A 27984-nucleotide genomic window follows, 5' to 3' on the forward strand; every position below is an offset into this window, starting at 1 on the left:
GACGGCAACGGTCACAAAGGACATCACATTTCAATGTTGCATTGCATGAAGGCATTACTTGCTTTTCCACGCTGCATTATTATTATTGTTGTTGTCACACTAGCAGTAGCTTTGTGTGAAATGATACGGTACAGTCGTAGTCAGCACTGCTCTGTGCACAAGTGTCACTCCTATCTTGGCCAATCGGCTTGCGTCAAACAGCTGATCCTCTTCCTGGCCACCTGTCACTGCTTAGGTAGGAATGTGGCTTTGTGGAGCAATGGATTGTCATTTGCAATGTTGCTGCAATGAGACAACTAAATGGGCTCTTATGTGTGATCGGTTTCAATACGTGAAGTCTTCTGGATCTGGTTCATTGATCTAGTAAGATGTCCCTGAGGACCGTGCCTTTGGTGGTTGTTAACCTCGGTGGAGAGATGCTCTACATATTGGACCAACGCCTTCAAGCCCACTGTAGTCCAGAAGACACTTCAGATAAAGGTACGTAGTTTTTATTTTTATTTTTATTTTTATTTTTTAATCCCAAACTTATTTGTATTTGCTTGAAACCAATAGGTGCTGGACTGTGGTCAGAAAACGACAGGAAAAGAGGTACATGTCTGAAGTGCAGCTGTTTGAAGATTGGATGTATATAACTGTGACTCTTACTGACGATTTTACACACTTTCAATGCCATTTAAAGTAATTCATTACGATTAGAGTGACTAGCTGAAGCAGCATCTCAGTTACTTTTATGATCAGCACATTCAGAGGAGATTGAATCCAATGTGAGATTAATGCCAAAATCTGAAGCATACACACTTCTAAACACGGGTGTCATGGAGTCCAGCCAACTAAAGTGTTTAAAGTGCCTCCTTTGTGCACAGTGATGAATGACATCATCGGGACCATGTTCAGCAAATCTTTTATGGACCAACTGTTCGGGCCTCAGCAGCCGTACTCTCACAGAACCCTGAGAACCGTTCTGACTCGGCTGGCGCATGCATCAATATTGAGGCTGAACCCAGTCAGCATGGAGCGGGTGAGCACGGTGGCAAAGATCAGGTCATGTGAACATGTGTTTCTTTTATTCTGCGTGAACTGAGGAGGGAGAAGCAACACACTGTCAACCCACAGACCCAATACGGGAAACTTGGGATTAGACTTTAAATATTTTTCCATCTCTTTTTCTTTTCATATTTTAAATTCTAGTTTGGATATTTCAGCTACGAGTATATAACAATTTTTAAAAATGTAACACTCTTGACGCCAACTTGAACTCGATGAATAGGAAAATTTGACCATTTTAAGGGGCTGTGTTTTGACTTTGTGGAGTGGATTCTGAAATATTTTATGGTGGTTGTCAGGCTATGTATTTTAATGGTGGTGGCGAGTTTAAATGCAACCGATGGGGGTGTTAAAGTTCCTCCTCCCTCATCGCCACCCTGCATGTGTAGGTAACTCAGCTGCCAGCAGGAGCGAAGCACAGTCCCGCGAGGCAACTTTCACTCCTCATGACCATCATTGGTTATTTTCCCTTTCTTCAACATTCTCGGTCCAACACTGACTCTTCTCTCCACATGTCCAAAACATCTGACCTCCATAAAACCTTCTCCACATGAGCTTCCCCTCTGAAAAACCTGCCTGACCACAATGGAGGATCAGTTTAAGAAAGCGTAAAAGTCACCGCCCTGGTGGATTTAAGGTCCCTTCACGGTCTCTTCCATTCTTCCTCCATATCTTCCAGCTGTATGAGCTGGTGATCATGGCTTTCAAGTACCAAGTCTTCCTCTGCCCACGGCCAAAAGACCTGATCCTCATCACGTACAACCACATCGACTCCATCAAGCAGGTGGTGAAAGACACTCCTGCTGTCTTCAATCAAGTGCAGCAGACTCATCGGAGGTTCATCGAGGTGAAGGTTGTCGACCTCTTGTGCTCCGGTCGCAGCCGGCTAACTTCCACCGGTCTCCGCAGGAATACTCCTCACTGACGGAGGGAGAGTTCCAGCTTCTCCGCCAGACAATCCTCACGTTTCTTCAAGACAGTCACGTCCGCGTGAGTGCACACTTCAGTTCCCTACTTGAGTGGCTTCCAACATCTGACATGGTGTGCATTCATGTGTTTCAGGTGTCACTTTTCTTAAAAAACAAAGCTCAGAATCCCAACGGACGCTTCGCCATGTCAACTGGAGGACATGTCCCTCACAAGATAGACGTGCCAGGACTGATCAGGTACCAGAAGAAGCACTCTACTATTCAACTGCCTTCTCTTTCTTTGTGTTTATAAAGCCTTATTTTATAAAATGATGATTTAAAACAGCCCAAAAAACTTTCAACTTCAAAATTGATCTTATGATCCACACTTTTAAACCTTGTTTCCAAACAAAGGTGTTGCTCACCAGCCACAATGTCTGTTCCAGGACATTTGACCGGAGCGGCAGGGAGAGGAGGAGTGAGTTTCCCACGGGAGGAAGTTACAGCAGAGCTCTCAAAGAGGGCTCGTTGGAGCTGCATGGGGACAGAGTGACCAAGCTGGGGCTGAATATGTATGGAGCCACCGCTGGTGTCGATGAGCTGTCGGTGATGGTGTCTGGTTTCTCAAAGGTTCACAGGGAATCCTGCCGAAGAGACGCAAACATCCACGAGTTCCTCGCTGAAGGTTGAAACCTCCTGTCGTCTATCGAAGAATAAAGTAAATTCTCAATTTTCTCAGTGTGTTTTATCATATGCAGGAGACTAGCGACATTCCCAACCTTCTGGCTAAAGAGGAACTGAACTTGTTGGCCCGTCTGATGGGCAGCTTGAAGGACCAGCCCGGGGCCACTGACCCCGGCTACCAGATCGACCTGTTCGCTTCTCTGCAGGAGGAGGATGAGCTGTGAGTGACTCCAGCTCCACGTGGTTGGTGCCGTGAATAATGATGACTTGTTTAGGGGACGTTCGGATCCAGCCGACGGGTCCAAGGTGGTGACCATACAGGCCACTCAGGTACCGCTGATTCAGCAGAGTAACATGTGGTGAGACGCTTAAGCACAGCTGCGGTTTCTCTCTCAGGATGAACACAGCGCAAGTGAACTGGCGCACATCGCCGGCCAGTTTGCAGAGGAAGAGCAACCCAGCGCTCTGAGTCACAACAAGGGAGACGACCTTCTGGCCATGATGGACGACCTCTAACAGGAAGACACAGTCATGCATCGCTGGATTCGACCACTTCTTCTTCTTCACCTGCACACAAACTTACCTAACCATGACCCTGACTGAAGAAAAGGAAACTGCTACACGCTCACAAGCGTTTCATACCTTTGGTTTTGTTGTTAAGAATAAGACCGTCAGAGGTGATAGAGCTCATAACAGTCTGGCCGTTCGTCCAGATCTAAACCAAGTGTTGAAGCTACATAACAGACAAAAGCTGCGATTCAAAGGCCACCGCAACAAGGCTTTTAAGCAGAGTGTAAACAGCTCGGCTGTAAACATACTGAATAAATGTTTCAAGAAAAGCCATGCGCTTTCTTTTTTGCTGTTGTATCATGAGAGATACGTCAATGTTACGATGGTATTCTTGCTTTCACACTTGGAAAACAACAACAGCTACTGCTACTAGTACTACTACTAGCACTACTACTAGTACTACTACTACTACTACTCATTATAATAATAATAATAATAATAATAATAATAAAGGTGACCTACATTTCCATTCAATACAGATATAATTTCCGTTATTTTACTTTAGACTCGCATTTATTCCTGCACTTCACGTTACAGTTGACGTCCCTCATCGCCACCTTACAAGTGTAGGTAAGTCAGCCGCCAGCAGGGGGCAGTGTGGCAGCAGAGCGAACCACCGCTCAAAGACGGTGACGTCACGCGATGCACTTCCTGGTCGAGTCCTCGCGCGGCAACTCATGTCAACAAAACGACGTTTCACCCGAACACCTGGATTAAAACGGTGCAGGTAACTATGGCTCTCAGTTGTGACTCTCTGGACATCAGGCCTCTGAATTCTGTACTTGGTGTCTTCATGACGTATTAACAAGGTTTCTGTTGAGTTTCCCCGGTTGTTTTTCATGAGCGAGACAAAGACTGAGATGCGATTTCGCGTTTACAAGCTTCTCATACTCATAAATACATATATATACAAATTTGTGTTCTCGACTATTTGACTCACTATTTGACCTCCATCACCAGGATCCATGGAACCTCCGGACTCTTCAGATCACGGCGGCGTCCTCAACTCCATCCAAGAGCGCACCATCACAGAGAACAGCATGGTGGTGCTGCTGCAGGGCCTGGCGGGTCAGGTGACCACCGTGGACCTGAGGAACGAGAGCACGGCTCGCGGCCGCGTCCTTAACGTGGACGCGTACATGAACGTGCGCCTGAAGGACGTGCTGTACCGGGACCGACACGGGCGTCTGAGCAAGCTGGCGGACATGTTCATCACGGGCAGGAACGTCCGCTACGTTCACATCCCCGACCAGGTGGACATCATCAAGACCATAGAGAGCCAGCTGGCCAAGATCCATCGTGTGAGGAACTTCTCTACAGGACGGAAAGAGTACCCCAAGAAGTAGCGCTGGGTCACCCGAACCTGCTGCTGCATGTCCTCACCGCAGCTCCTTCATTCACCAACATCGATGAGAAATGATTCACAGTTAAGTCTCAGTTAAATGTTTGTACGATGACTGTGAGGATGTGTACATTAGCTGCTGTGATCTAAATATGTTTTACTTGCTTTCTCTGCTTTGGTATTCGACGTTTTGTTGTTTCCTATTTAACAGTAAATGGATATTATTTTGTGATCTCAACATTACGTGGTGTATCTCTGTTTTCAAAGAGTGAAGTCTGGCTGCAGTAGATCTATAGACGCTAGTCGTGGTTACTGACACTTACACGTCAGAGCGTATCACACCAAACTTTAAAGTTAGTTTCGTGTCACGTTATTTTTTTGTGTGTGTCTTTTTCTGAGTGTCTTTATAGTTCTTCAAAGGAGTATTTCAAGTACATAAATGACAAGGAATACGCTGCTGTTTTCGCACTCATGTCAGAGACAAACCAAAACATTGTGATTTTGGAGGTGGATTCCAGCTGTGCTTGACATGAACGCTCCACAACATGCAGTTCGCCCTACAGTTCGCCCTGCAGAAAACACATGTACAATTTATTTTGCCAAGTTCGAGTTACTGGTTTTATTTAATGTTGACAAGCAACTGCTTTCTGCCGCCGGTACAACTTTATTTTATTATTCTAAACTCTTAGGGGTCAAGAGGAGAGCGTGACAAAGTGTTGACGCCTTTGATGATAGACTTCACACCACTGAACTCAAATCCCAAGATCAAGCTTGACACAATCCAAGCACTGCTTCCATCCTCATTGCTGACATACAGAAGATTCATCATTGGATATAGGTGGTGGTTTTTCAAAAACAATTTCAGACAGAGATCTTTAAAAGTCACACAAGCTGTGGTCTTGAATGGCAGACACTAAATGCAGTCAATTGTTTTGTGGTCTTGAATCTGCTCTTGAGTACTTCAGTGCTAGATAGGTGGTGCTAGATAGAGCCACATTGTTTTACTTTGTTGCTGAAAAGAGCCACATCCTACAAATATGTTAAGGCTCTAACGCTCAACCTGAACAGCTGGTCACATGACTGAGCGTCAGTATAGCGGTTAAAGCACATCCCTGTGTGTCACAAGGTTGATGGTTCTTGTGCATGTATTTTTAAAATTCATACTTTTTACCATGATCCTCCTTGAAATATCAAGCGACGTAGATAGAAATGTGTGCACAATTAATTTTACTTATATATATTTTTTTTTACGTGGCTCATGCCACCAATAACATGACGCCCCGGTCTGTGCGTGAGAGCGACGCTGCAGACTGAAGCGTCTCATCTTCACTTCACTGAATTACACAACAATGAATAACAGGTGAAACACATGCCATACGCTTAGTTTAAGGAATGACAAAGTTTGGTGAAGAGCCGCATGAAACTGGGAAAAGAGCCGCATGTGGCTCGGGAGCCACGGGTTGGCCAGGCCTGTACTAGATCGACACCCGGCTGCTCTCACCAGAACACACTTTATTTCTGGTTCCCTCCAGTGACTAAAGATGTCCGGATCAGAACACTTAAATGTAATCCATTCCTTCTAGTAGAATCAGTTTATAACTTTCCCGCTCACCTGTCTCACTATAAGATCCACCTGTCTCATAACAATCAGAAGTTCTCCACCTTCATCAGAATCAGCTTTATTGCCATGGTCAGTGGGGAGCCCACCAAGTAGGAAAGTGTTTTGGAATAAAGTGCTGACAATAAATAAAATAAAATAACAACAAGGCTGCTCACGAATTCAACAGTCTGACGGCCGAGGAGAAGAAGCTGTTCCTGTGACGGCAGGTTCATGTAGGTTATGTCATAGCTCCCCCAAACGGGGGCAGCACTTGATGGGTTCTGTATGTTGAAAAGGAGTAAAAAGCCCATCCACAACCTCCGAACCAAGCCACCCGTCCTCACTTCTCTCCACCTTGCAGTACCGGCAGGTGCAGAGACTTATCGAGATCAACGCCTCTTCCCACCTATGTCTCAGTGTCGTATGTTGCAAATGAGAAAAACCTACTTTTGGGACTTTCCAGACGTCACCCACCTCCTCCCCTAGAGACACTGAGAGGTCACACTGGAGAACAGACTTGTGGCCGGAAAAGCAAGAAGTCAAATATTCTGAATTTGACCATGAGAGCGGAATGGAACCCACAGAAACTAGAGTGTTTCCCTTGGAGACCGCTGTTCTGGTGTTCTCTGTAAACACAAATATGATTGGGAATTTGAGGAATTTAGTTGAGGGGAGTGTTATTCCAGAGCAGTGTTAGGAAAAGGCCCTGACTTGTCCCTCAGAAATCCACTTGAATCAAGAGGGAAAGCGCTCGGAGCAAGCTGGATAATAGTTTTGTCTGTGAGTGTTTTTAGCAGCATATTTTTCTCTGGACTGGTGTTTGTTTAGGGTGACGGCCGGCCACGTAATGAAGGTCCGCTGCTTCTGAAAACACCACAGAGTGCCACATCAACACTGGCGCGGGCTCAGAATAGCACTTAACCAGAACACAAACAGCTCCAGAACAATAACACACAAATACAGACGAAAGCAATGAGACCAGAGTAGCGCGACGGATGAGTGGAGACACGGCGTGACGGCTGTTGCCGTTTCTGGTGAACAATGGAGGTCGGATTGTTGTGGTGAGGGTTTGAGGACGAACAACTCTGTGTCCCTTTTTAGCAACATCATGGATTTCAGTGAACAACTACAAGCCCTGACCTGCTTTCCTTCGCCACTTTCAGCGAGCTGAGGCATTCTTCAGTCAGAGTGGAGATCCAGCTAGTTTGGGTCAAATCAAACTTTATTAACAACGTAAACAGTTCACATAAAATGCAGCATAAATAACACACAATGAAAGTGAGAATGGTCACAGTCTGCCGTGCTGACTCCACCACCTCCCCCAGAGGGAAAATGACTCACATAAAAAGGCCTGATGGTTTGGACACGTGAAGAGAAGAGACATTGATGGACCAGGAATGTTGGTGATACAAGAAGAGGAAGACAACTAATGGTGGATGAAGACTTGGAGGCGTGACTACAGGATGGTCAAGAAGGGTGAAGGTGGAATCCTTGCTGTGGCAAACCCTGGCTGAACTGAACCATGGTTCTCTCTGTCAGGGTGTCATGCGGTTGTTGTGGTTGCAGCAGAGATTCTTTATGAATCTTTAGGTCCTGTTTGCGACAAGGACGGACAGATTATGCAGGGTTCTCAGTTACGACTCTGTTTGGGAGGTGAAGAAAGATCTGAGCCAAAAGACAAAACTCTGGAATGATTTTCCATCAAGACCAAGAACCCTGGATATAAACTTGAATGTTGAAACCTGGTTTGTGGTGGAGTTTCCAGCCTGCAAACAGGGGGTAGTACTCAAGGATGGTGGATGAGGTATCATGAAACAGTATTGCAGGGTTGATGAAACAGTCACCTAATTTTCAGAGGCCACTAGATGGCGCTCTAGGTTTAGAAATGATGTGAGGTTTCTTTGAACTAGTTGTTCACGCCCAAACATTTCACCAGAGTACAGTATGTCTCTTTGTTGACCTGAGAACTTCACCTGGATTCCCCCAAAAGAGCTGGGCTGCTTTGCTGCGGCTGCTGCCCCCACAACCCAACCCCTTATAATAAAAATAAGACTCCTCAAAACATTCACATGGGAAGCCTGTCTCAAAACAATGCCACCTGTTCTCCTGAATCTCCACTTGACTTTATAAACTGCTAACACACTTCCCTCTGCACATTAAAACACAAAGAGCTCAATGAATCCACGAGCCCCCGCTGCAGCCGAGCAGCTATTTCCTGTCCCACCCCACTGTGGCGATGGTGAACAGACCTCAGTGTAGCCGGCGGGGGGACACCTCACCTCCTCACGGCTCACTGTAAAGCAGCGGTTTTATTCGGAAGATTCCATGTGGTGGATGACTGGGCTACACCTCAGGACGGAGGAAGCACCTCCTTCTGGTCACTGCTGGTCGTCCTTCCTCCAGGGCTGAGAGGGAGTGGACACTTCAGAATCACCAGCTCCTCAGCCTGACAACATCTCACTGAGAGAGAAGGAGCCATGGCATCTTACCGCTGGAGAACTTCACTTTGGAGGAGCTGAACTTTTCCCTCAGGTGAGATGCCTTTTTATTTCTAATGGCAAAGAGAAGTAGCTCTTCAGTTGGTCCAGGTGCAGTGTCGTCATGTAAACAGGTCCAAATGAGAAACATTTTTCTATCTAGAATTAAAGTCCGATGAAGATTTCGGGGTCACGGTAGAACTCTGACACACCAGAGGTCAGACAGTTTTTTTAAAGGAGCTCAAGAGCTCAGTCATTTGCTTGAGATTCAGAGAAGAAGTGAAAGCATTTTCTCAGGAACATCTACCGATTGTCCTCCTCAGTCAAGAGGAGGTCAGAGGGCGGACCCGGCTTGAGAACGTGCGCGTCCCCAACGGAAGTTCTCGTCTTGTTAAAGTCTGTACTGGACACCGTCCACACCATGGCGAGACTCCTCACTGACACTCAGGCTGTGGTTCAGTTAAACAGGGTTGGTGAGTCAGGGTTGATGCCTCCGAAGATAAAGCCATGGCCAGGTTGTTCCCGCCAGCGTGTAATTTGGGAGCTAAAGCGACGAGTCAGCAACTAGAAAATGTCCAGCTGCATCAAACACATTCTTTGGTTTGGGATCTTATCTGAATGATTTCGGGGAGGAAACGACTGAAGACTTGATACTGCGGGATGATGTGGTGGGGGGTGGTTTTGCCGCTTGTCTTTGGTCATTTTGAATCATCTGACTCTTTACAAGATTGTTGTTTATTCCTTTAAATGTCAGTGTTAACTTCTCGAACACCGATGGAACAGGCTCCTTTAAAAAAAGACCACAGTCATCCCTGATGTCTGGTGTGGTTTTGCGACATCCCATCATGCATTGCTGGGTAGAAAGGTTGTGTTTGTACGATTTTTATTTCTCCTTCTGCACGAATGTCAACTTTATCACAGTTCCAATACGACCGTACGCTAGCAAGGTAAAGGCTAAAGGAATTGACGTACACAGTGTTTTGTAAAACATCTCACTTTGGACAAAGAGGCGTGTCCTGTGGGGGCACCAACTGGTGGGCCACAAAACTGCAACCTCAGGTGCGCAAATGGCCCACGGGCCACAAGTTTCAACTCTTGCATAACAGCATGTTCTACCTGATATCCATTTAACCACCTGGGACTTGTAAACGTGTCCCTTTTCAAAGCTACGATCATTTTAACCACTTCGAAATAAATACACATCTGAAAATTTGGTTATTTTAAGTCAAACCAAATGTGCTCACAATAATTCAAGCAAAAGTTGTGACGCACCGTTCGGGTTTCAGTGGGCTAATACAAACCGCTTAGCCATTGTTAGAAGCTAAATGATTTCATTTGCAGTAAAAATGCAAACATTTGCACAGCTCAAAATACTGCGAGTCGTTCAAATATAAATAGCAATATTGCTAAGTCATGCTGTCTGAGTGTTTGGCTACGATGATAAAGAGCTTAGCTCAATGATTAGCATTGTCTTTTGCTAGCTAAAATGTTTGAATGAAAAGTAGTGAGCAAATATTTATTTCTCCATAAAGTCGCGCTGCTGTATCATGTCGCACTCGAGTATGTAACTACCTCCTAATAACCTCCCCAGCTGCTACGATGTTTCTGTTTTTGTTTGTACAGTTTACGTAGAGGTCATTCTGTTATTCTGTTTCGCGCTTTACTTGACTTACTTCCCCTTACTTTGCACTCAGTAGTATTAGTTTTGACACTCATTAGTATTCATTGTAGAAGTGTTATTACTGGAACTGTCTCTGCACTTTCTATAACGTCTTCTTGCCAGTGAACGACATGCTAAGTTAGCATGCATAGATTGTGTGCTTCAAAGTGAGTTTAATTTCGGGTCAGCTGTCATGGGCCTTCAAATGACTTGATGGACCGGGGAGTGGTCCCCGGGCCTTGGGTTTGATGCCAGCTTGTTATAGCTACAAGGCCTTGGCTTCAGCGAGAACATGTGACGACAACCAACCAAGTCAGTAAACAGGGGGTTTACGAGCCTGCTGACTCAGCGCTGGGGTGAGCGCAGGCTCCATCTTGGTCGAACCTTCAGCTCATTATTTCCCTCTGTAGGAAGTGTTACGTAAGATACCTCAACAGTTTTAACAGGTCCAGGTCGCTGCTCCAGACTTGGATCATCAAAGCAGGAAGTGGGAGTTTTCTTTAACGGGGGTCACATAAACAGCTCCAGCTGGCGGCCCTTCATCTGCACGCGCCGCCGGTTATGGGACTTGTCTGGAAAGGTTGGGCGTTAAATTTGTCTGCGCATGTGACTGTGGCGGCGTTAAACGCACATTTGTCTGCGTCTGCAGTCGTGGTGACCACAGACCGCCTGATCCAGACGGAGCGCTGTGAATACGAGCGTTGTTGTTGTGACACGTGAAGAGACGGATGACAGTGACGGAGCACAAGTCGCACTCGTGTCTGTGGTGATGCGACAAGGCTGCCATTTTGTCTCCAGATTACTGAGACGCATCTCTGTGGTTCAAGACGTTATATGTCCGTATCGGCCACTCTCAGCCACCTGAACTTGTGTTACTGAAATTGTTGCAGTGCATAATGGGATTTAAAGTGTTGGTGGTTCAGGTATCCTGCAGTTGTTTTACCACAACTGCTGGCACCAGCTCAACGATAGCTGAAATGAAACAAGAAAATACACAAGTGAAATATGCGTCCGCAATACTTGCTTGTACATCAGGGAGTTTTGAAAAAGCGTTGAGACCTTCCTCCAGAGAAAAATGGTGGAAAATGGATGACTCGACTTAACGTTGTGGGCACAAGAACTGGTCGACACACTAGCAAAACTGCACTTCAACCAAACCACAGTTGTGGAAACGCTTGCTGAACTACACACAGTTGCCGAATCACACAGTTGTAGGCACACATTCCAAACCGCACACCTGTTGACACATCTGCAGAAGCACACAACCCATGGACACGCTTGCCAATTCACACACACACTGAAGTTGAAACACTTACAGAACCACAGCATTTCCGAATCACACACTTGTGGACAAAATACTGGTAGACACACTTGCAAAAGTACAGTTACCGAATCACACACTTACCAAATAGCTGAATTGTCGGCACACTTTCCTCACCACACACTTGCAAAATCTATCAACTTACTGAAGCCGAAACAGTGAAACAATCACATTTACCGAATCACACACTTGCAGAACCACACATTTGTGGACACACGGTGAACTGTACACAGTTGCCGAATCCCTCAATTGCAGGCAAACTTTCCTCACTGCACACTTGTAGACACGCTTGCCAAATCTTCGCACTTACTGAAGGTGAAACACTGAAAGAATCGCACAGTCGCCGAATCACACACCTTTAGAACCACACCCTTGCAAAATAAATCTCAGAAGCACGCGGTCACTAAATCGCACACTTTCCTCACGGGACACTTGACACACTCACTGAACCAGACAACTGTAGACTCATTTACTGAAGTCGATTCTGTCAAAGAATCGCACAATTACTGAATCACACACTTGTCAAACCGCACTCTCACAGACAGACACAGACTCGCACATTATTTAAAGAGTCACAGTCGCAGAGAGAATTTCTGGAGTCGCTCCAACCCCAGCAGTCTCATGTCACAGTGGATCCAGATGCGTGTGGTGGGAACAGACAACAGAGGTCAGCGGTGAAAGGGAACAGAGGCGTGGCTCAGGATCAGGCGCTAGATATTTCACTCTGCTAGTTTCAACTTACAGCTTGAGATTTCTGGAGCCTGTTCAGGAGGAGGTGAGATGCCGTGGTGCAGCTGGACTCACTCTGGCAAATAGGAGTGTAATAGCAAACAGAGGGCATCGCAGCGGTTCACACGAGAGTCACAGCATCAGTTACGTTCCTCCTACAACAACAACAGCACCAGGGTCTGCCAACGGTCAGCAGGATAAGGATCAGGGTGGGAGTGTAGAGACCCCGGTGGCAGCAGCTGGAACGAGAGCCGGCTTTAATTTCCCCTCGGGAGGAAAACATTCAGCTCCCACGCATGTTGTTGGAATGACGGACGGGAAAAGTCATCAAGAAAATCCAGAGATGGGAGCAGTGGAGAGGCTTTCAAACACTACCTTCTTGCTTTTCTTGCTTGCAGCACAAGTTTGTTCCATAAGAAAGTTCCGGTGGAAGCAGTGGTGAGTCAGGATGGAGCCAGTGAGGAGAGACATGGAGCTGCTCAGTAACAGCATGGCCACCTACGCCCACATCACAGGTGACGCTTGCTGTTCCACACGCTAGTGGACAAACTTGCCTCATTCACCACACGCTAGGATACGAAACACACTTGCCATATTGCACTGATGCTCTTACTGAACCAAACACTTGTCCATGCCTCACTATAAAATGCACACACTCGACACGCTTGCAGAACTTTTGCACACAAACCACGCACTGTGCAACACACATTTGTCGACACACTTGCTTGCACGCTGACTCACACACGTGCAGAACCATGCAATTGCACGCATGGCAAGACATTCGCTATAGTCCACACTTGTCGGTTAGCAAGCCTCGCTACAAACAGACACACATCTACGACGGCACACTTGTCAACACACTTGCAGGAACCTTTGCACACTTGACGAACCGCACACAAGCTACACTGCAGACTAATCGTCACTTCATGAACTGTAAACTTAAGACAATTGCTATATGCACATTTGTCAACACACTTGCTGAACCGCACATTGGCTACACTGCAAACTTGTTTACAAAATCGTCTTACAACAGATTGTCACACTTACTGAACAGCACACTTGTCAACACACTTACCGAACCACAGTCAACACACTTGCAGAAACCTTTCTGCTTGCACACACACTTGCCTGAATGCATGCTAGTCAACACACTTGCTGAACTGCACATTAGCTACACTGGAAACTTGATAAAATCGTTTCACAACAGATTAATCGACACACTTCCTGAACAGCACACTGTTCACAAACCTCTGTGTTTGCACACACACTTACCAAACCTCATGCCAGTCAAAACACTTGCCATATTGCACACTTGTCGATAACCAAGCCTCACTACAAACACACGCACGTCTACAGCGACACACTTGTCAACACACTTGCAGAAACTTTTGAGCTTGCAGACTTGCCGGACCATAACTTGTTGACAAAATCGCCTCACAACAGATGAATGGACACACTTTCTGAACAACACACCTGTCTATATTGCACAGTAGCCGGCAACCATGTCTCACTACTGACAGACTTCCAGAACCACACACCAGTTGGAATGAGCTGCACCTCAGACTTGAGACACACTTGCAGAGCCACACACCAAGCGGTGATGATGAAATATAGCTGAAAGCAGACGGTCATTTCTTGATGTTAGAATTGTGCTGAGATGGTGTTGCTAACGTCTCCCTGTTCAAACAGCCAACCCGGAGAGCTTCGCCCTCTACTTCATGATGGGCGTCTGTTTGGGCCTGCTGATGGCGCTCTGCCTCTTGGTGACGGGCATCGCGTGCAGAACTCGCCGGCAGGTCAAGCCCCCGCCGTCCCCAGAGAGGAGGCAGCTGAAGGAGTCCAGCGAGGAAGAGGAGGAAGAGAGCACAGAGGAACCGGAGGACGCAGAGAACCCCAAGACCGCAATGGAGCCCATAAGCGAGCGGAGCAGTCAGTCCAACGGAACTCTGCGGAGCGTCAACGTGTTCGCGTCAGCTGAGGAGCTGGAGAAGGCCCGGCGCCTGGAGGAGAGGGAGCGGATCGTCCGGGAGATCTGGAGGAACGGGCAGCCGGACATCCTCGTGACCGGAACCGGAACTATTGGGCGGGTGCATTACCACTGACGGAAAAGGTTTTTTTTTAATGATGACGTCGTACGGAGCAGCTTCATCTTAACGTCAGCGTCAATCAAGTGGGTCAAGCGTCTCCAACAGTATTTGGACAAGGTGACCAGAGGGGGGCAGCAGAAACAAGGTTCTGAAGAAAAACCGTTAGAGCCTACAGGCCTCTACTTTTCCATCCCGTTTCCTTTTCACAATCCCAACCCCCTATTAAAGACTGGTCTGTGCGTGGGAATGAAAGAGACCTTTACCTCCGTCCTACTGTAGATGCTCCGCAGCTCTTCTCCCGGTGGATCCCGAGAGCTCCCAGGAGGCCACGCTTTCCACTCGTCCCCATGAAAAGGTTCTTTATGTCCGTGCTGCAGCACCGCGCCACTCATTGAGAAATGAATGTTGAGGGAAAATGAGACGCTTGTGACCCGATGCTGCCTCCGACTCCGTGACAAGTGTTTTCAATTCGGGACAATAGCACCGTTATGACCCTCAGCCAGCGTCCACATACTACCATAGTTGGGTTATGGACGTATTTGGTGAGATACTGACTCTTCATTGTGGGGGTTGAAGTATGAGCCACGTATGAAGGTGTATTAATTCAAGTCAGGTGAGACAAGTTCAAGTCCAGTTGCAGACTCGATTACATGACAGCTTCGTCATTGATAGTCTTTGACAAGACCGCCCCCTACTGTTCCTACTTGACTAAGCTAAAAAAAATTTTTTTAAAAATGCAGCACATAGAAACTGGAATCACAAAAAGGTCACAATAGAAAGTGAATGAATTCAAGTCAGATAAGAGCATGTCACGAAATAAAACAAGCCAAGATTCTGCTGTTATTTGAGGACGTTTAGGATTCTAGATTTGGTGCAATGGAAAGCACAGTATTCAACTCTGCCATGACCCGATCTCAATAGTTCTGGTTTTTGTGCACAAAGTGTCCTTTTATTCACGGAAACAAGGCACAGGCTGCTCGTTTGCTACAACCCAGGCCAAGGACAACAATAAATGAATAATCCACCGGTCGCCTCTGCCCTTGTTTCGCAGCCTCCTGAACACACCACCATTTGAGTCTGACTTGGTCCCACTGTGAAACCTTAACACTGACAAACAGCTGCTGTGACAAGACAAAAACACGGAGGTGAATGACTCCACAGCTCTAGAGAGTAAAAAGTTTTCATCGTCAGTTTAATCAAAACAGGTTGCTCTCTTCATGCAGTTTGTACAGTCGAGTGTGAGGTGAAGCGACACGAGAGGACTCGTCTACACCAAGATGTTACAGAAACTGTCACATTCCTTTACAACCGTTGATGCTCTTCACAACATGTTTGATAAAATCTTTTTGACACTACACAGTCAGATTTTTTTTTCTTTTAAGAGTCCAGTAGGTAAAACAAAAAGAAAAGACGTCACTACTTGAACGTTCCAGAAGAACCGGTTTTGTCGGACTCCGTCAGAGTGAAAGTGAAGACTAAAAAATAACTCCCGTCTGACGACAAATAAAAACGGAAACGAGGCCGGCGCCAACCACTGATTGGTCCCATGAAGACGAGTCAGAATCGGGTCATGCAGAATCTTCACATTAATTGAAAGAAGAAGAAAAGAGTGAGAAGACAAAACTAAATCATTCTTCACTAAGGCACAATGTCATTTTTCTCTATATCAAATTTGCCTCAGCAGCTGACAACAATGCTAGAAGACAACCATAACAAGGACTGGACAGCTACCACATCTCTACACCACACGTCTACTTGCCGACGTCGCCGCCGCCCTTAGTGTCCTTGAGCTCACCGTCCATGCCGGCGTCCTTCAGACTGTCGTCTCCACGCTGGAACATGTCGTGGGTCCACTTTGGGCTGGCACCGCCACCTCTACGGTAGACTCCCATCCCGCGGCGAGCCGGGAACGACCCTCTGGGCGGCCGGTCCACCCAGAACTTCTTACCCTCGCGGTCGTCATGCTGAAAATGCACTTGGTTAAGGTGCTGCCATTTCAGGACCTTGAAATTCCCACTCACCAAGTAGTACTTCCTGCTCTTGGGAGTGTACTCAGGATCCCACTCCTCCTCCGGGGGGCGCACCGCTGGGTTCATATTGGCAGGGTTTCCGTTGCTGTTGTTATTCCCGGGGTAGTTGCCCCTGTTCCACCCGCGCCCCCTCACTCTGGGGAACTGCAAGCACAAGAACAGAGATGAAATGTGTCTTCTGCCTCTCAGTTTGGTGTCAATGGAACTCGCCGCATTTGAACTTACAAATCCACGTCCTCGTCCTCGTTCCATGTGCTGGCCCTCGTGGTCCCGGGGCCCTTGGTAGTCACGAGGGGGGTGGCGGGCCTGAAAGTATCCTTCATCCGGGCGTCCAGGACCTTCGCCCATGAACTCTTTACCTTTGAAGGGCTGGGGGGAGGGGGAGGGAGAGGATGAGGAGGAAGAGGAGGACGGGGAGCGATCACGCTTCTTCTTATTCTTCCTGTGTGTGAGAAAACAGAAAAACTTCAGTCATTTATTTTAAAAAAAATATATGTTGACCATGTGACTTTAGCTTCCACAGAGTGGGGGAAAAAACAGCAGCTTACTTGGACTTTTTGTGGTGTTTTCCACTTTTCTCAGAGGACTTCTCTCTGCTGGCTCCGCGGGAGCCTTCAGGACTGGCCGCACCTTCTCGCCTGTACTCGCTTTCCTTCGCTCCAAACCTTTTGCGTCTCTCAATATCCAGACGGAGGTCCATCACATCTCCTTTAAACTTTCGACTCGAGTCCTACAGCGAACAGTGTTTCAAGATTAAAAACAAGGACGACTCGTGGCGTCGAGGTAAAGTGCAGCTCAACTTCGCGGCAGCGGGAGCGTGATGGGGCCACATTTGGTAAACAGCGGCACATGACTTCATGTTTGTGTGAGGCAAAAAATAAAGCGATAAATATGTGTGCCTGTACTTTGGTATCCAGAAAGAACTCAGTGATAGAACTGATATTTTGTAGATATAAACTAATGAATCGCCTCTAAACCTACAACAAACCAACAGCATTGCACTGTAACTCTACCACACAATAGTTCATACACGGAACACAACAAATCATACATCAAGCTGTTATTTCAGCCACGCTAAAAAACCCTCACTGAAACATGATCCTCTCACTCTCAACAACTGTTCGGCGGTAATCTCAGGAAGGGTCTTCCAAAAATGAATTTCTTCTCTTTCACTCTGGTCATCAGAACCGCACAGGATTTCTTCGGATAAAAGACCAAAGACCTGTTTTCATCAGTGGGCCGTTCATTTACCACCTCCTCAGCTAGCTTCCAGCAAAATAACGCTTAAGACAACTTAGTCGCACTCAAGCGTTGACTAAGCTGCAGCGCTGATCTGCTCCAAATGCTAAAATAGGCAATGAGATGTTAGCCTCAAACGCTAATGTAGCTGAAGTGCTGAAGTAGCGGAAACAACTTGTTTGTGCATATGAAGAGAGAGGCCCTCAAGTCTTAATGTCCAGTCCCTTCCACTCTCTGGGAGATTAACCGGCACCATTCTCACAGAGGCTCAAGTGAGACAGAGACCAACTCTGAAAATAAGTAAATCTCCTACAATCAAAGTCACTTGGAAATAATGCTAGTTTGTGGCCGACTGTCTGAGCATATGATGAAACCAGCAGCATGCATGTGTGTGAGTGTCAGCAATAATCATCTGTAAGTCAAGTTGTTTTGCAGCATCGCTTTGTTTTGGGTTTCTTTATGGAAAAAATACTTACTAGGTAAAGTGACAGAAAAGCGTCCCATGGCTCTTAATTCACTTCCTTTTAGCCTTTTGCTTGGGTTGGTACATGCCCAATAAATAACCATATCTCATTCGGGGTTTGCTTGCCACTTACAAAACACAACGGGGCTCTTTTGACTTAGAAATATTGCATCCTTTGAAAGAAAAGCACACAGCTGAAATCTGGTTCTTTGCTTCAGCTGACATTTCCTTGCTTCCGAACAGGTCAAATTGCTAAAGTCACCTTGTAGCCAGCCTCCTCCAAATCATCAAAGAGGTGCGAGTGCCTCTTAAAGGCACTGGGGGAAACATCGATTCTCCTGCGGGAAACCAAGCAGAAACACACATTAAGTGAAGTCACAGCAGACATTTACAGCAACCCCCTTGAAGTATGTAGATAGAAGAGAGCAGGTTTGAGCTCATACAACTGTCATTACGGTAACACCCAGTACTTGAGCAGTAGGACTTCACAAACAGTCATCTGCACGACTGACCAGTCCAACAATCCCAGAACAAATCAGTCAAAATTACAAAAATGGTTTCCGAGACAGAAGAGAAAGATGATGTAGGGCATGTGCAGGCATGCCGGAGGCCAACGCCGCTGCCGTTATGAGTTTAATAAGAGGGAGGAGATGAAGAGAGTGTGGATGGAAAACAAGTTTGGTTAGGAAGCGTAACACTAATTGAGTGAGAAAATACTCTTTTTTTTCCAGTTCTTCGGGCAGCATTGTACATTTTGGACACAGAAAAAGGGGTAAGACCACCCGGCTGCACAGGCCAGACCACAACACACGAGCAAACCTCAAGCAGATTGTGCTCAAATGTATTGCTTTATCACTATCAGTAGACCTGGCTAAAAGCATGACTCAGCTTCTTAGCAACAGTATTTTCCACCTGCTGAACCTGCTGCAGTGTACAGGAGAGTTGGACAATCACATCACTCAAAACCTTTTCTAAACACAGTCTAAACACAAAAAAAAAAAATCAGAATAAGCCCAGGCCTCATATTTATAATTGTTGTATGCGTCCCAACACTCACGGCACAACTTAACAGAAACTTGGCGTGTGACAGTGACGTACCTGTGGATTTCCGGACTCTTCCTTGGCGCCATTTTTTCTGCCTCTGCAGCTTTTTTTTGGTACATCGCAAAGCGCTCACTAAAAGTTATGTCTCTAGAAACGTGTTGAGCTGCAAGGAAGAAAAAAAGAGACGTTATTCTGTTAATGTTGACGACACACCAGCTGCAGCAGTGATGTGAAGACAGGTCAGCTGGGTTTGTCGTTCATGAGGAGCTCTTCGGCTGGGTACCTCTGACGTAATGCAAAATAGACACCACGTGCTGAGCAAAGAGCTCTGAGGGGCTGCGACAGAGCTGGGCGGTCTTAATGTGTTGGAAAATGGAGCGAAACTCTGGATCTTTCTGGAGAGGATTGACCACATCCTGGGACAGGAAGTGATCTTTGGACAGAGAGATGCTGCAAGAGGAGAACAAGAGAGTTAGACACAATATTTCTAATATTATGTTACGTTGCAATGTGACGCACCTGGACATTTCATCCAGCGAGCTAACTTTCCGTTCAAAGTCTTCCCTTGAAGAAGTCAGGCGTTTCGGGGGAGACTCCTTGCTGGATGCATAGGCACTGGGGAAGAGAGCCCGGTCCTTTGAGCGTGATGTTGAAGGAGGGGAGAGGCTCCTTTTGGCCTTCTCCTTCTCCTTTTTCTCCTTCTTCTTGGACTTCTCCTTCTTGGGGTGTTTACGAGTGCGATACTGCTCATCCTCAGCATGATCTGAGACCTCTTCGTCTTCATCCCGCCTGCTTTTGGATTTCACTGATGGGTAAGATGTGGAATAGCTCGGCTCATCTCCCCATTTCCCAAAAATGTCCCGTGGCGTCACACCGGCCTTAATCTCGCCTTCTTCCTCCAGGTCCCCATCCTTCAGCCCATGAGACTTGAGGAACTCCTCTTCCTCAGGGTCAAAGAAGGGCAGGGTCTTGTCTTCCTTGGAGTCAGAGAGGCAAGATACCGAGATGCTGAACATGTCCCCAGACTTGGTCGACTTGTCCTTTTCTCGGTCGACCTTCTGGTCTTTCTCACGGCTGCTTTCCTTGTCGGCTGCCTGCTTTGATCCTTTATTCTCAGACATATACCTGAAACAGACCACAAGACATTTGGTTTTTGGAGATTCTGTTCACAAAATAAACAGTTTCAAACTGATGAAATTTAATGACAAATAAGCAGTATATCAGCCACTCCCACAAAAAGCAAGGAAAAAATACTTTTTCAGGGCAGCAGAGACCCGGGACTGGCCACCGGAGGACGCTTCATGCTCAGACTTGGTGGGACTGTCATCAGCAGGGGACGAGGTGCTTCCAACGGTCCTCCACATGGACCCTTTGCTGTCAGAGCCATGCTCGTCCTTCTTCACATCCCCTGGACTGGCACGCTTTGGACTGGCATCGTACTCTATCCACTTCCCTCCGGACGCCTTCTCGATGGTGATGCCGTCCGACTTTTTCATCTGCCCGTCCGGCTGCTTGTCTTTCGTATCCTTGCTCCTTTTGTTGCTGGGGCGTCGCGGGGAGGAAGACCGAGAATGAGAGCTTTTGCTGGAGCGCCTGGAGTGACCAGATGAGGAACGATCAGTGTGGCGAGAACGGCTGTGACTGCTTGAGCGCTTCCTTGGTGTGCGGGAGCGAGAGCGTCCTCTTCTGGGGCTGCCGTGGTCCTGGTCCCGACGGCGATCGTGCCACCCTCCTCTACCACCACCGTGCCAATTTGACTTGTAGCCATAGCCACCGCCGCCTCCTCTGTTCTGGTAATGACCACGTGCGTAGTAGCCACGGTTTCTTCCTCTATAATGGAACGGCCGACGGTAGCCGCGGTTGTAACCACGGAAGCTTCCCCTCTTGTTTTGATAGTCCCACGGAGGATGGCTCTTGTAGGACGGAGAGTGGGATCGTGAGCGGGAACGAGACCTGGAACTGGTCAAGGAGACATGAACCACAATAGATTAGAATTGTCAACAAACTCAAACTCGATTTGGTGGTGGGGGTGGATTAGTTTGTTCATTTTTAGCATGTATTTAGAGCCATATAGATAATTAACACTTATTTTATTGCACTGAAAAAAACAGTTCGACTACAGCTACCATCTTGGTCCAGCAGGTTTAATGCAAGTAAAATTGCAGCTATGAGCCAATGTTAAAAAAAATAAATAAAAGTTCAATAGTAATAATTCAAATGTATCAGTAGCTATGTGGAAGGTCGCAAGTTGAAGAGCCATGATCTGCATAAGGTAAATGCATATTTGTACACGAACAGAAGTTAGTCTTTAAGAACTCATTGTCACCTTTAGAAGTCATTATGATTAACGACCATATTCTTAAATATGAGAGAACATCCTGCATGTGTCACAAAAGACGTACATCTAAGATAACAGTCCATGACCTGAACTTGATCTGTGACAACACCCTGACAAACAACACATTCAATTACCAGGGTCAGTATATGGTGCATGGACTTCTTATCTTACCTGTAGTGGCGTTTCCTGGATCGCGATCTGGACTGACTCCGGGAGTGAGACCTGGAATAGGTCCTGGACTTTGACCGTGATTTGGAGCGGACCTTCACCGGGGAATCGGCAGCCTTCGACATCTTCTGCGCTATTCCAGGGAGACCCTGAAAAAATAGACTCCAGTCATTAGAAAACAAAGGTCCAAAAAAGACCAACAGTGAGACATTTCGAATCTACCTGTATAGCCTAGTAATGTCTCACCATGTCTGGCACGACAATAAACATTTGCCGCTATGAGTCAATGAGTCCTCTTTACACATTAACTAGGATTGTAAAGACATTTTCTTAGGTGACAACTGGGGCTTTAGAGCAAGTAGCACACAAGTAATCCATCATCAAGGCTCAGAAACGACCTGGTTAAGTCAAGACACCAAAACGTCGCTAACATGCACATAGCGACAGGTCGGGCAGAATCTAAGAATTGCAGCTGGCAGCTGGGCAGGATGAGCCAAGGAGATTCAAAGATGAACAACTCAGGCGCCATAATGCCTGAAAGCAGCTGTGATGCAGAAAAAAATGTGACCTCATCGAAAAAAAAAAAAAAAAAAAACAAGTTACTTGAGTAGAAATAAAGATTTCGACACTTGTTTTTAAAACTAACAACACAGTAAGTACGATAAATGAGTCAGAGACCACTGAGAAAAAATAATTACAGATAGTTCAGACATCACTATCAAACCCAATAAAGTCTCAACCGAACAAAGCCAAGTAGTTATGGGTGATTTTCTTTCACTTTGATCCAAACAACCACTTAGTGATCAAATTGCCAAGTTCACCTCTATGGCTGCCTTAAACCAGAAAGTCAGGTTCTCACAATAATTCTGCCAGAATGATCCCCTGCACTGAGGATGTAGCTGCACCACAGACGGACTTAAAGTGATTAAGCGAGTGGGCTCTGTCCTAGGTTGCCCACTGAACTCCAAAGGAAAAGGTGACGGACAGAAGGAGGCTGGCCAAATTCAGGACAACACCTCCCATCCACTGCACCACGCGGTAGAGAAAGTGCGGGTCATTCCTGGGCACCAGACACTTCTGACCACCGCAATTGTGGGGAAAATACTTGCATGATTTCAATCTACATGTGTATATTAATTGATAGGTATTACACTCTCTTCTGCTGGTGACTGAGATATGTCCCCATTTTGGAACAAGTAAGGTCAACTTCAACCAGCGTTGCAAAGCGGGTATCAGCCAGAAAAGGCCTGACATGTCTTCTCAGATCAGTGGATATAAATTGTTGTGAGATTAAATCTAACATCAAATGTGAAGACAGGATGAGCATGTGATTTATGGATATCATTTACGGCAAATGAATACGGCGCTCATTCAGGATCTCCGTTCAGCCTGTTTGATGTTCCCAAAATAGAACGCCATTTGGTCACCTACCACTATGAGAAGGGCTATTGATATGAGACAAGGTTTAGACTAAACTTATCTTCTGATATCATCTGCAACACAGCAGCAGAAATAGACCAGCATTAACAAGACCAGAAGCTCATTGAGCACACGGTTTTTACTTTCAAATGGTGACCGAAGAGGAAACAAAAAATCTCACATACATTAATAAATTATAAAATTTCACAACATTTAGCTTGAATTCCTTATAGATATAACACACCGAAGTTTCGTGAATGAAAACAGGTTATATTATTTATTTACATGCGTGACTTTGCTAAATATATAGGCTGCAGGGCAAAGGATTCGAATAAAAAAAACACCAAACCACGGAGATGAACTGAACTTTTGCGAATGAAATAGTTTAGTGCAAAGAAGTGTGCATGAGATCCGTTGATATTCTAGGCACGTTTCTTAAATCTTAAGACACGTTTCCTTGTACGAGCAGGAAAATAAGCAGCAGTTGTCCGCGACGTTCGAGCCGTGGTGTTAGCTAGCAAGTAGCTTCGACGCTAGTACATTAAAAAAATACAATTACCTGTTTTCACTTAGCAGGCGAAATTCGTCACAGTTTTCTGTCCGCAATAACGTCGAGTTGAGAAAGAACGACCTGGGGATTGTGTGTTGCAGCTCCGCTCCTTCCTGGTTCGCAGTTTCGAGCGAAAACGATGTTAGCAACCTCGGTGGCTAACTATCTTTAGCTGCGACTGAAGCGCTGCAGGACGGGTGAAATTCACTGAACAGACTCCTCCTTTTTGGGACGAGACTGCTGTTTCACGTATCGGTTAACATCGATAACACAGATTTACCAGCATTTACTGGCTCGGAGAGTAACTTTGCCGTCCGAAGATCCCAAACGATCGACTCGCAGGCAGCGTCTACTTGGAGGTATCGTGCGGTCGCTACACGTCTCGCGATATTCACGCGTGATTTGGTGACCAAACAGGATGTAGGTCAAACGTAATTCTGTTTTTGTTTGTTTTTGAAGTAAAATTTAAAATAAAATTTCGCAGAGCATTCATCATAAATCATCGATTCATTTCAAGGTTCTGGAGTTATACATCACAAATATTTAATGCAAATATTAAAGAGAACTTAATGGACATGGAGGCAGTATATTTAAAATAAATCAACACATGAATATTCAGGAATATTGAGCGATATATTTGCTAAATTATTTTTTATTGTAGTTAAACGTCATTACGGTGAATGAAGACAATGAAGGTATCCAGGCTATTCATATTGTCACAGAGTTTTAATTTTTACACAACCCATCTTTGTCACTCAAATAAATTGAATCTGCAACATTTACCATTTATTTAAATTAATCAATTTATTTCAACTGTAATAAACCACTTATTCTTCGAAGCACAGGTCACTCTTGTCATGTTTAGAGTCAGCATTCACATTTTCTTTGCACTGTTTAAACGATCTTGTTCTTCGTGGAGCCATCTTATTGACAGTAACACAAACTCAAAACCTGCAGGGATCATGTCATTGCTCTGTGACCTTAAACAAAGTTATGCAAACTCTGTTGTTCCCTGGCAGCGGCGATGGACACTGAGGCGAGCGGAGGTTAAAATTAACAGCGACAATCTCTCCGCTGACCCCACGTGTCCTCATGTCTGTCAGCCACGCAGATGTGTGGAGAGGAAAACTGGATCTAAAACACACAAAAACATGAACAGAGAAGAACAGATCACATCTTTTAGTAACATATTTCAAATGTTATTTGCACAAATATGTTGCTGAGTTTTGTGAGGGCGGGCCAGTGCAAACAATATGAACAAGAAAGGCCGACAAAGGCACGAGTGCCTTTATTATACTGAGTATACGGGGTGTCTCATTACAAGAATTTGTTTTTCATAGCACAAAATGAGCAAATAATAATAGTGATGTCACTGTGATGTGCAAAGGAGGTTTCAGATTTGAGGACCTTATATGCAGCAGCATCTGACTCTGACCATGTCACAGCCATGATCGAGATTAAGCTGTTCAGGAACAACCAGATGACAGTGTTCTGTTTGCTTCCACAGAGAGCAGACTGACCTGCAGCGCGTGTGTGTGTGTGTGTGTGTGTGTATGTGTGTGTGTGCAGTTGCACAGCAGCCAATATGAAAGCGAGGATCCTTTTTAACATATGTCAAAATATATCAACGGCAAATCCAACTAATAAACACAAGAAGTCTTTGTAATTGTAACTTTATTAGACTTTGTTTGGTTGAACAGCTTCTCTGAAAAAAAATAAAAGGCCAATCAGTTTGGCTTCTAATTGGTATCAGGTGTGTGTGTGTGTGTGTGTACATGCCTGTGTTTATGTGTGTGTTTGCATTTGTGAGTGCAGCAGCTGCACTCCATTACTGTGATTGTCGACGAGAGGATAAAACTCAGTGAGGAGGGTCTCTGGTATCTGCCTTTCTTCACAGAAGCATCATGAAGGGTATGCTTAACATGAGGTCAGTAAAAGCAATGTCACCTTGTTTCTTCTGCTTCTCTGAGCCAAAGTGCAACGGTTCCCTGCTGAAGCTTTGATACATTTCTGGATGTACAGGGTCTTTCACTTATCTGCTGTGTAATGTCTTTTTCTTTCTCCTAAATTGCTTTTCTCTATAGCAGACCTCAAAACTGTGGCCTGAGCTTCATTTTTAAGGGTTTTATTTATGATATTGTTCTTGCATTTCAATATTGCTTTCCATAGAAAAAGTGACTTGATTCACTTACAATTTGCTTTGATTATATAAATGAATTTAATTTTAGAACGTTTATTTTAATTACAAATTTGCTGTTTATTGCTGTGACAATTGCTTAACCAATCCTTGTAATACATGAACTAGTGGCTATTTTCATCACTCTAATTCTTTGTTCTTGATGAACCATGGGGATCTCATTGGGTTTTAAAGTTGCCAAAGCCTGACTAACAGTGACTTCTTTTCAGGGTTATTGGCTTGTGCCTACTGATTGGTGGAAGCTTCAGCTTTCCAGTGACCCGAGTTGGTAAGTTTCAAGTCAAATTGGTCTGGAAAGACTCGTGTTGAATTTTGTTCTCTCTTAGATTACAACAATCCTGTCCGAGTTGGGTTTGGACCCAGATCCTACAACCCGCAAACTGCACACACTCAGGGGATGGCACCATTTGAGTCACAGCTCCTAGTGAATAAACCGTCCAACACTGCAGTTCATGTCCCTTCTAGTGGCTATTACCCATACTGGCAGGAGTTGGCGCAGCAAGTGTTTCAGCCAGATGATCCCAAGCAAGTGGCTGCTCCGGCACCTCAGCAGCAAGTTTATCTCCCACCTCAGCAGCAAGTCCAGCTAGCTGCTCCGGCACCTCAGCAGCAAGTCCAGCTAGCTGCTCCGGCACCTCAGCAGCAAGTTTATCTCCCACCTCAGCAGCAAGTCCAGGTCGCTGCTCCGGCACCTCAGCAGCAAGTCCAGCTAGCTGCTCCGGCACCTCAGCAGCAAGTTTATCTCCCACCTCAGCAGCAAGTCCAGGTCGCTGCTCCGGCACCTCAGCAGCAACTTTATCTCCCACCTCAGCAAGTTCAGCAACTAGCTGCTCCTGCTCCACAAGCCCAGCAGCAGTTATCGCTGCCTGTTCAGCAGCAGGCCCAGGTAGCTGCTCCTGCCCCCCAGCAGGTTCTGCTCACACCCCAGCGGCATGTCCTACTTGCTGCTCCCCAACAGCCCCATGTCCAAGTCAAACCCCCGCAGCAAGTGCCACAACCTGCTCCCCAGCAGCAGTTCCTACTGACTCTGCCCCAGCGGCAGGTAGCGGCATTACCCCAACTGCTACAGCAGCAACCGCTGGCTCCCCAAGTCCCAGTGCCCCAACAGCAAGTTCAATCAGTGGTGCCGCAGCAGGTGCCCCAGGAACAACTGCCCCAGCAGGAAGTGCTGCAACAAGCCCAACCAGTGGTGCCTCAGCAGGTGCCTCAGCAGCAGGTGCTGCAGCTGCCCCAGCAACAAGCCCAACCAGTGGTGCCTCAGCAGCAGGTGCTGCAGCTGCCCCAGCAACAAGCCCAACCAGTGGTGCCCCAACAGCAAGTGCAGCAACTGCCGCCGCCGCAGGCCCCCAAGAAGCCGCTGCCCCCGCCGCCGCAGGCCCCCAAGAAGCCGCTGCCCCCGCCGCCGCAGGCCCCCAAGAAGCCGCTGCCCCCGCCGCCGCAGGCCCCCAAGAAGCCGCTGCCCCCGCCACAGGCCCCCAAGAAGCCACTGCCCCCGCAGGTCCCGCCGCAGCTGCCCCAGCAACCACTGCCCCAGTGGCAACTGCAACTGCTTCAGTACCCACTGCAGCTCCCCCAGCACCAACTGCCACAGTTGCCAGCCCAACCAGTGCTCCCCCAGCAGCCGGTGCTCCCCCAGCATCCGGCCCAACTGGTGCTCCCCCAGCAGCCAGTGCTCCCCCAGCAGCCAGCAAAACCAGTGGCGCCCCAGCAGCCGGTGCTCCCCCAGCAGCCAGCAAAACCAGTGGCGCACCAGCAGCAACAGACTCCAGCAGTGATTGCTCAGCAAGCTCCCACGCTACCTGAGGAGATTCCTGTACCTGAAGATGAAGACGCAGAACAGTTGGTGCAAACCTGGAACGTGTATCCCCATCAGGCGCCGTTGGAAGTTCCGAGTGAGACCTCCCCACCTTTGCCATCATCGTACATCATTCAGTCCAGAAATGGCTACAAGCGTGAGCTGGAGCTTTACTCCCACATGACTTATTCTCCTGATGGTGTTGGCATTGTGTCTCTGCCTGAAACCCCCGTCAAACATGGAATTAAAGTCTAGGGTTACAGGTCTATTGGAAGGGTTTAATAAAACGGAAAACTAACTTTTTGGTTTGCTTTTT

General features: G+C 46.6%; 5 protein-coding genes across 11 annotated transcripts; 4 read left to right on the plus strand and 1 right to left on the minus strand.

Annotated features, from left to right (window-relative positions):
- Positions 1-111: 111 nt before the first annotated feature.
- oscp1a (organic solute carrier partner 1a) lies at positions 112-3524 on the plus strand. 6 transcript variants are annotated; one of them, XM_053862722.1, is made up of 11 exons: positions 112-480; positions 556-591; positions 867-1021; positions 1727-1900; positions 1957-2037; positions 2110-2213; positions 2402-2527; positions 2586-2640; positions 2714-2859; positions 2915-2969; positions 3036-3524. In XM_053862722.1, the coding sequence occupies exons 1-11, from the start codon at positions 369-371 to the stop codon at positions 3153-3155; spliced, it is 1164 nt and encodes a 387-aa protein (XP_053718697.1). In that variant the 5' UTR covers positions 112-368; the 3' UTR covers positions 3156-3524. The 6 variants fall into 6 exon arrangements, with proteins under 6 accessions (XP_053718697.1, XP_053718698.1, XP_053718701.1 ...); XM_053862723.1 differs by having other exon boundaries at positions 1727-1894; XM_053862726.1 differs by having other exon boundaries at positions 1727-1894; positions 2402-2612.
- A 318-nt stretch (positions 3525-3842) lies between these two features.
- Positions 3843-4794, plus strand: lsm10 (LSM10, U7 small nuclear RNA associated). Its single transcript, XM_053863265.1, has 2 exons — positions 3843-3936; positions 4170-4794. Exon 2 carries the CDS (start codon positions 4175-4177, stop codon positions 4553-4555), a length of 381 nt encoding a protein of 126 aa, XP_053719240.1. The 5' UTR covers positions 3843-3936; positions 4170-4174; the 3' UTR covers positions 4556-4794.
- A 3517-nt stretch (positions 4795-8311) lies between these two features.
- On the plus strand, positions 8312-20291 carry eva1bb (eva-1 homolog Bb (C. elegans)). Its single transcript, XM_053862219.1, has 3 exons — positions 8312-8683; positions 12737-12853; positions 14028-20291. The coding sequence occupies exons 2-3, from the start codon at positions 12787-12789 to the stop codon at positions 14438-14440; spliced, it is 480 nt and encodes a 159-aa protein (XP_053718194.1). The 5' UTR covers positions 8312-8683; positions 12737-12786; the 3' UTR covers positions 14441-20291.
- Positions 15597-24067, minus strand: thrap3b (thyroid hormone receptor associated protein 3b). 2 transcript variants are annotated; one of them, XM_053862216.1, is made up of 12 exons: positions 23686-24066; positions 21711-21856; positions 20456-21160; positions 19721-20326; positions 19485-19651; positions 19256-19364; positions 18420-18495; positions 17004-17185; positions 16681-16897; positions 16447-16599; positions 16221-16389; positions 15597-16004 (listed from the first exon to the last, which is right to left on the minus strand). In XM_053862216.1, exons 2-12 carry the CDS (start codon positions 21830-21832, stop codon positions 15994-15996), a joined length of 2517 nt encoding a protein of 838 aa, XP_053718191.1. In that variant the 5' UTR covers positions 21833-21856; positions 23686-24066; the 3' UTR covers positions 15597-15993. The 2 variants fall into 2 exon arrangements, with proteins under 2 accessions (XP_053718191.1, XP_053718190.1); XM_053862215.1 differs by having other exon boundaries at positions 16447-16897; positions 23686-24067.
- LOC128757138 (putative uncharacterized protein DDB_G0271606) lies at positions 23693-27960 on the plus strand. The gene is made up of 4 exons (XM_053862217.1): positions 23693-24035; positions 25492-25603; positions 26083-26141; positions 26200-27960. The coding sequence occupies exons 2-4, from the start codon at positions 25581-25583 to the stop codon at positions 27921-27923; spliced, it is 1806 nt and encodes a 601-aa protein (XP_053718192.1). The 5' UTR covers positions 23693-24035; positions 25492-25580; the 3' UTR covers positions 27924-27960.
- The last annotated feature ends 24 nt before the right edge of the window (positions 27961-27984 follow it).

Source organism: Synchiropus splendidus, chromosome 4 (assembly GCF_027744825.2).
Source record: "Synchiropus splendidus isolate RoL2022-P1 chromosome 4, RoL_Sspl_1.0, whole genome shotgun sequence".
NCBI lineage: Eukaryota > Metazoa > Chordata > Actinopteri > Syngnathiformes > Callionymidae > Synchiropus > Synchiropus splendidus.

Excerpts from the sequence above, each read along its gene's own strand:
- LOC128757138 (XM_053862217.1), top strand. The coding sequence starts at position 25,581 with ATGAAGGGTATGCTTAACATGAG. Across the intron at positions 25,604-26,082 it reads AAGGGTATGCTTAACATGAG|GGTTATTGGCTTGTGCCTAC; the intron begins GTCAGTAAAAGC and ends ACTTCTTTTCAG. Across the intron at positions 26,142-26,199 it reads CTTTCCAGTGACCCGAGTTG|ATTACAACAATCCTGTCCGA; the intron begins GTAAGTTTCAAG and ends GTTCTCTCTTAG.
- oscp1a (XM_053862726.1), top strand. The coding sequence starts at position 369 with ATGTCCCTGAGGACCGTGCCTTTGGTGGTTGTTAACCTCGGTGGAGAG. Across the intron at positions 592-866 it reads AGAAAACGACAGGAAAAGAG|TGATGAATGACATCATCGGG; the intron begins GTACATGTCTGA and ends CTTTGTGCACAG. Across the intron at positions 2,214-2,401 it reads GACGTGCCAGGACTGATCAG|GACATTTGACCGGAGCGGCA; the intron begins GTACCAGAAGAA and ends TGTCTGTTCCAG.
- eva1bb (XM_053862219.1), top strand. The coding sequence starts at position 12,787 with ATGGAGCCAGTGAGGAGAGACATGGAGCTGCTCAGTAACAGCATGGCC. Across the intron at positions 12,854-14,027 it reads CACCTACGCCCACATCACAG|CCAACCCGGAGAGCTTCGCC; the intron begins GTGACGCTTGCT and ends CTGTTCAAACAG.
- thrap3b (XM_053862215.1), bottom strand. The coding sequence starts at position 21,832 with ATGTCGAAGGCTGCCGATTCCCCGGTGAAGGTCCGCTCCAAATCACGG. Across the intron at positions 20,327-20,455 it reads GTCTCTGCTGCCCTGAAAAA|GTATATGTCTGAGAATAAAG; the intron begins GTATTTTTTCCT and ends GGTCTGTTTCAG. Across the intron at positions 16,390-16,446 it reads AGAGCAGGAAGTACTACTTG|CATGACGACCGCGAGGGTAA; the intron begins GTGAGTGGGAAT and ends GTGCATTTTCAG.
- lsm10 (XM_053863265.1), top strand. The coding sequence starts at position 4,175 with ATGGAACCTCCGGACTCTTCAGATCACGGCGGCGTCCTCAACTCCATC.